The sequence below is a fragment of the Miscanthus floridulus genome, chromosome 8 (genome assembly GCF_019320115.1).
Source record: "Miscanthus floridulus cultivar M001 chromosome 8, ASM1932011v1, whole genome shotgun sequence".
In the NCBI taxonomy this organism is placed as follows: domain Eukaryota; kingdom Viridiplantae; phylum Streptophyta; class Magnoliopsida; order Poales; family Poaceae; genus Miscanthus; species Miscanthus floridulus.
In genome coordinates this window covers 201,292,042-201,299,263 of record NC_089587.1, presented here as the reverse complement: position 1 = coordinate 201,299,263, position 7,222 = coordinate 201,292,042, and the positions used below count along the sequence as shown (strand labels likewise).

At 43.9% G+C, this 7,222-nt stretch overlaps 1 protein-coding gene across 2 annotated transcripts; it reads right to left on the bottom strand.

Annotated features, from left to right (window-relative positions):
• Positions 1 to 2,070: 2,070 nt before the first annotated feature.
• LOC136474581 (PH, RCC1 and FYVE domains-containing protein 1-like) lies at positions 2,071 to 7,222 on the bottom strand. Of its 2 annotated transcripts, none has more exons than XR_010762962.1 (9): positions 6,835 to 7,222; positions 6,296 to 6,382; positions 5,982 to 6,071; positions 5,788 to 5,874; positions 5,504 to 5,698; positions 3,015 to 5,030; positions 2,735 to 2,881; positions 2,278 to 2,455; positions 2,071 to 2,182 (listed from the first exon to the last, which is right to left on the bottom strand). XR_010762962.1 is itself a non-coding variant. In XM_066472145.1 (9 exons), the coding sequence occupies exons 1-9, from the start codon at positions 6,889 to 6,891 to the stop codon at positions 2,083 to 2,085; spliced, it is 3,150 nt and encodes a 1,049-aa protein (XP_066328242.1). In that variant the 5' UTR covers positions 6,892 to 7,222; the 3' UTR covers positions 2,071 to 2,082. The 2 variants fall into 2 exon arrangements, 1 of the variants encoding a protein (XP_066328242.1); XM_066472145.1 differs by having other exon boundaries at positions 2,278 to 2,648.

Here is a 7,222-nt window from a genome sequence, read left to right as displayed (position 1 = left end):
CATCAGTTTCATTCTCTGCTCTCACCGGGTCTACTGGCTCAGTAGGATACGGAGAGGTAAGTGCTAGGTCATTCTTGGACAGCGTAAGTGCCAACTCATACTTCTCTCGCCATACGCGATAGTTGCCCCCTTCAAGAGGCGAGATGTGCGAGATGAATGCCATAGGGTTGAGTCATGAAAACATCATCAGAGAAAAGTGAGAAAACATGACATAATAATTGCATGGCTTAATTTAATGTTGGTCAAAATTAAAACATACAATGTGCTTCTACATTAACTCTACATCACCATTGGGCAGAAATAGAACTAATGCATAGAACTTATAAATAAAAATTTATAATATTGCTATCATCAATTTTGGTCAGAAAATAGCAATATCATAAATACAACATTCTTCTACATTAATTCTATATCACCGTTGGACAGAAATAGAATTAATGCATGGAAAACAACTCATGAATAAACTTATAATCATAATATGATTATCCCTCCAATTAAAATTTTCCTTTTATCCAATTTAATTAGAGGGTGAACATAATCATAGCAACGGAAACGTAAAAAAGAATTTTGTCTACTTTTCAGAAGCATTATACTGTACTTATCTACTCTCTGAAAAAATTATTCTGCTAGTTCAAATTTAAACAGAGATGGAAAACTAGACCTAATTTATCAAAACTTGCTTCTGAAAAAAAAATAATCAAACTGTTCTTTGCCACGAATTTGGCCCGGCTCAGAATTAGTGGCCCGCGACCCAGCTAGCAACAACAGCACGCGCGGCCCAGCAAGCAACGCGCACAGCCCTCGCCTGCGTAGCCAAAGCTCAGCTCGCGCGCGCGCTCCCCCGCGCCCAGGCCATAACCTGGGCCTGGGCCAGGATTTCACCTCCCCGCCTGGGCCGAATTCAGCCCGGTTAATCTTGAATCATTAATTTGCATCCAACGGCTGGGCACCGTTTTCACGAGATCAAAACCGGTGTTGTCGTCGGCTCCTAAACCTAATCCCCATTTCTCATTCTCACCCCTTCTCTCCTCTCTGAGCGCCGCGACCTGAGCGACAGCGGCCGCGGGTGGCGACCGGATGAAAAGGTGGCGGCGCCGCCTCGGCACCCCTCGCCGGTGCACACGCGTGGAGCCGTCGAGTGGCACCACGGTGGTGCCCGTTTGGGGCCGTGCTGATGCACACGGCGCGGCGGAGCGCCAGGGAGCCAGCGTCTCTGCCCTTCCTTCCCGTGCGACGGCGGTCGCGACGGCGAGGAAAACCCCAGGTAGGTTCTTTCCTCTCCGTTCTTCTTTCTTACTTAGGGTTAGGGTTTGCACGGGATTTGAGTTAAAATCGAAGATCAAATCATCTCCTTCTACTTGCTGAAACTTAAACTACCCCAAATCCTAGATCTACGCCTAGAACCGGCTTAACTGATACCATTGATAGACTTAGTGGATCACCTAGACATAGATCTAGTGGGTATAACCTTACATACGGGATGAAAACTTTCTAGAACATGATCTAGAGAAAGAGGGAAAGGGAGATGAGATGTCACCGACCATCTGCGGGCTTAGAGGAAGAGCTCGACGTAGCCATGGCGAAGGTGATGCGGTCTGGGTTGGCGGAGTCGCGGTCACAACATTGAGGTCGATCGCAGTGTAGTGGTGGCGCAGAGACGTCGGTGAAGACGTCAATGGAGCTTCCCATGGCTTCAGCGCCTCTCTCTTAGATCGGGTTAGGGTTAGGACTGTAGGTGGGTGAAAGGCGGCTCAGGTGAACCTCGTGATGCGAGCCCCGGCCTCCCACCTCCTTTATATTGTGCTGTGCGACGGCCCACCAACTATGGAATGGTTGGGCGTTCCCGATCAGGACGCGGATCAAGGCCCCGACTCGGTCGTTGGACCGAGCCGGGAGGAGATCAACCTAACACTAAGTATTAATCCACAACGATGATCTGATGCAGTTTAGCTGCTTACTAGGAAAGGAAGCTATCATAATTCCTTCTATCTCATCTATCCTACGACTTTACTGAACAATATGGTGTTGCAGTGTACATGTTCTACAGAAACTGACAAGGAACTGGCTACTCCTGTATCGAGATTATACTGCCAAGTATTCCATGCTGTTGTACTTTGCAAATACCCTGCTCTCATTCTCTTCCCACCATTTCTGTGCCTCAGCCTCCCCAAAATGCTTCCGGCTGCGAGATCAACATGAGCAAGTTATCATAAGAGTATTCGATTTTGAGCCAACCGTGTTGACATAAAAGTATGGCAGAGGCTTTCTGGAGTTCACCTGAACCGGATGCGCTTGATTCCCTTCTTACCACTTGGGGATGTAACGACTGTAATGTACACCCCACGCTCAATTTGCTCAATCACTCCATTGGAGTCAGTAGGAGCAACTGTGCTATCTGTTCCCCCATCATACCCTCTGCTGCTATTGGAGGCTCTTCTGCCATTCTGATGCACAGCTGAGTCATCCACCACAACAGTGTTAGAAGATGTTGCAGATTGCATATCCACTTCTTCTATGTTGTGTTGATCCCTGATGCTGTTTAGCGGTGGAATTTTGCCAGTGACGAGAGTTTTGTCGGGTGGGTCAGGCAAGATACTGGAACCGCCTAGTTCCAGATCATCTAAAAGTTTATTTGATAAAGCATTCCTCTGCACAAGTTTGCAGAAGATAACTTATTTGACATCGGACAGAAAAGTTCTAAAATCTTGGAATTTGTTGTTAGTCAGACTTATACCTGATTTGTTAAAACCTTTATAATCTCCTTTGCAGCTTTGCACTTTGTGGCCTCATCCCTCACTATCAACCAGGTTTCCTCAAGTTTTCGTTTATACAACTGAATTTTCAGGCTCCTATGCCGGCATTCTTCCGCTAGAGTGGTTACCTGCTTAGATAAGAGCAAGATCACCATCTGTCTCAGAAAATCAATGATTTGAAACACAGAATAAAAAACCAAAATAATTCCGTACAAGAATTATTATATGGGTCCCTAGAAAATAATAAGTTATAGAGATTACCTGTGCTTGAAGCTGCTTCACTTCCTCCAGCAGTATCTTTTCCATCAAAGCTTGTTCTTTCCTCCTATCATTAGTAGCTTGTGGCAAAGGGGCAGTAGTCTTTTGTGAGACTAGATCAGTCATTCTCCCTATACGACAAACATCAATTGTCTGCTTCTTCGATGTCAACCAATGTGGAATGTTGTCTCTTGCACATTTGAATTGATCAGGACATTCTACCTGTCCCCACCTCTGTTTTTGCATTTGATTCAGAGTGTCTGATTCCTGATTTCTCTGGTTGGGAATTTGTGCTGAACTCATTTTTTCCATGATGAAATTTGCTTCCTTAAGCATTCGTGATAACTTTGGTGTATAAGATTCTTCTTTTCGGATCCTTGACCCACAACTCATTTTGCCATGCTCAGCTGTTTTATTCAGCTCATTGAAACAAGCATCACAAACACGACACTGTTTGCTCTTATCTGGTGCAAGGGCAGCCCTTTCGACCTTGTTGCTGCTGCAGGAATTGCAGAACAAGGAACCACAGTTGTAGCAGTTGTGCTTCTTCCTTGTAAACCGAAATGCCAACCTGCAACTGCTGCATACAGATTGATCTTTGCTTGAGATTTCCCTGTGCACACAAATGACAGCAGTGAAATTGGAAGAACAAACTATACTGTCCACCTGTTTATCTTCCAGGGCCTCCACTAGAGTTGGGCAGCTCCTGTCAACATAATCCCCTAAACCAAGTTGCCCTTCTGTGCCTTTGCCCCAGGTAAACACTTTTCCGTTCATTGTCAAGACTGCGACATGGGAGCTGCCACAGGATATATCTTTGACAAACTCAGTCTTAAGTGGCCCTTCAACCATACAAATAGATGAGTTGTCAGATCGAGGATTCCCTAATTGACCATGCTCCTTGCTTCCAATGGTAAATACAACACCTGTTATGGTTAGCACAGCTGTTAGTGACATACCGCAGGATACCTGAGTAAAATCACAATCAATGAGTAGTTCGACACAAGTTGGTACAAGCTTTGACTTTTTGTCAGTATGGCCCAGCTTTCCTCCACCTGCGTCGCCCCATGTGAACAGCTTCCCACAAGGAGCATTGCTCTTGAGTGTTCCTGATGTTTCCACAATAGCAGCAGTGTGCCATGGTCCACATGCGACAGACTTGGCTCTTAAGCCCCTCAAGGACTCCACTTCTTTCGGCTGAACAACACTAATTGTGTCACCATGTCCAAGAACACCAAATGTCCCATGTCCATATGTGAATAGCTTACCTGCGGAGGATACTATAGCTGTGTGCCACTGACCACATGCAATCTTCGATACAGATATGCCATCTGAAGTACTGATCAATTTATGCGGGAACCATGGGCTTCTTTGACACTGATTGTTCCTGAACCCTAGGCTATGAATCCCTTCACCCCATTCATAGAGTTCTCCTGAAACTGAAACTGCACATGTGTACTTTGCCCCAAATGCAATAGTCTTCACAGGTGTGGAGGCAAGAGAGTCAATGATCTTAGGATCAGAGACACTGTCACTTGTTTTGTGTCCCAATCTCCCTCCATTTTCCTCACCCCAAGAGAATACCTGACCCTGCTTAGTAACTATTGCCGCATGTTTCTCTCCACGGGCAATGCTCTGCACATCAAGAATCTGCGACGATTTCAATAACCTTGGAAGTGATATATTGGTTGCTGATACATGTCCATGATCTGACATACGACCCAGAACATCACCCCAGACAAAAATGTCCTTCAGAGAATCTGTTGCTGCATTTGATCCCTCAGATTGTTTGGGTTTAGGCATTTGAGTAATTCTTTGGTCCTTCATTTTTTCAGCAGATTTTATGTCTCTCAAATTATTTTTTACTCGATTTACCAATTCGGGACTAATCTTTTCCAAGTAGGAATCTAGTTCTGACCATGCTTTCTGTCTTGGAGAAAAGAATGGTTCGGAGCAATCCAAATTACTGTGCAAGTACTTGTTCTGTATCAACCTAGGACTGCCATATAGCGAATGTACCTTCATGAACAAATGATTTGAGAAATTATCATTGGAACAGTACAAGTAAAAGCATGATGCAATTGGAACATATGACAGCTGTGATGGCTATTTACAGTCGTCAGTCATGGTGTAGTACTTAACTAAAAATGTTGCCCCTCAAAGTATATGCAGTTTAAAGGCTTGTGGAACGTGTTAGTTTAATTGCATTAGTGGATATATTATCATCATCATTTTTGGTTGCAAAAATAGTTATAAAAAATATTTTCACTATGAACTATAAACTAACAAGGTAACCATCGTCAATATAACCTCAACATGATCTAATATGCCAGTCATCATCGATATGTCCTTTTTTTCTGAAGCATGGAATTCAGAACAGTCTATTTAGTGTGATGTAAGAAATTTCATGAGCAATGTCAAACTCGCACTAAGACAATGCTATCATGTTTCTGCATAAAAATCAGGAAATGCATGAATTCCAGAATGAAAACCTTTGTGAAATTTCTTCCATCGTGCACAGCGAAAAGCCTATTTCTTTGCTGAATATAGCTAGGAGGGCTATTCGTGCAGCTGTTTATCCGACGGCTGTTTGTTGAGTTAACCAGAAGTAATGGGGTGCATGGCGCTGATATCAGGGCTGTAAGGCCTAAATACCAACATTCAGCTTGATCTCTATCTTTGCAAACCTGGGTTAACATAATCCCCAAACAAAAGGTTGTGTAAGTTAAATAAGTAAATAGATTACAAAATTTAAACAATGTGGACTACTGCATACCAAGTCTAGAGAGGATTCGCCGTTCTTGTATATTACTGACAAGGAGTGAGATTCCTTTTCTGGCCAATGCAGACGCAAAAGTTTTGTCTGCAAAATATTGAATTCTTAGAAAATCATTGTCTTTTAACCATAATGTGTTACTAGTAAGGGGCCAAGGGCTAATAGCATATATTTGGAAAGGGAAAGTCGCATACAGTCTTCTGTCCAAGAACTACACTGGACACTGAATTCAAGCTTAAACGTTTTTCCCTCTCTTTGGAGTGCCATATTAGTGCTCTCTCATCCTGCAGATAGAAAATTATCAAATACGTAAGAGAGCCAAATAAGGTATGTAAGTGTATAGAAGTTAAAGATGTTCAGTTTCAGTTTACTCAAGTTGGTCAATCTATAGCAAGCTTCTGAAGACGAATAAAACCAGAACTGGTCAATCCATAGCACAATGTTTCATTTAAAGAAAATTATGAAGCAAATGGAAGAAAACATGTAAACATATAGCCAAACTACTCACATAAGATAGCCTGACAGTGCAGAATTTGGGTTTCCCTCTCTTCCCACATTTCAGGAGATGTGCACCTTTCTTGAGAGTAATAATGGCCTGTAGGAAGGAACAAGATGTCAACCACAAAGTGCTATTCATCTAAGATGCATCTTTCCCAGCATTGATATTGTCTTGTACATATGAAAACAATTAAACAAAAGGACACAGACAAGAAAATATACTGAACAGAGCTGGGACATGCACAAAAGGAAACTCCATGTTTACATTCAGGATTCTCTTTCATAAGAAATCATGCTGTCTAATGCATATGCTTTGTTTTCTGAATAAAATGCAGGGTATGTATTGGCTCCCCCGGGGAAGGAGATGGCCAGGAAGAAAGAACAGATCCTCGTGATTGAATGAATGGCATGCAGCGATGAAACTACAAGAAGCTGCAGACGAGAAGAGATGCAATAGGAGGATGAGAACCGCGGAGCATATCTTATGCGTAGATCTGCTCGAGGTACCACAATTCTCTGGAATAATGGACAAGAAGAACAGCTGCATACCTGCTCGACTCCTCTGGTTGTGGTTGCAGAGCTCCTCCACTCCAAGCCCCCGGCCATTGCAGGTAGCCAGCTACAAAAGATTAAACGGACGGAAAGGCCGGCAGCACCTTGAGGCTTGAGCGAAGTCCAGGTCCAAACCTCCTTTGATCAACAGTGGGATGGAGCAAAAGATGGCAGTGAAGTGACGGAAAGAGCGCTGCGAGGAAAGAGTGAAAGCGAGCAGGAGGTAAAGAGAGGAGGGTGCAGAGGTTGAGGACGATGGACTGAGCGTGCTGCCTGCTGCGCGATTCAAGGGAGCCGGAACGGGAAACAGCAGCGATTTCTAGCTGTGCGCGCTTAAAGAGGAGAGAGGATCAGAGGAGACGCAGTGTCACGCAGAGAGGGTTCA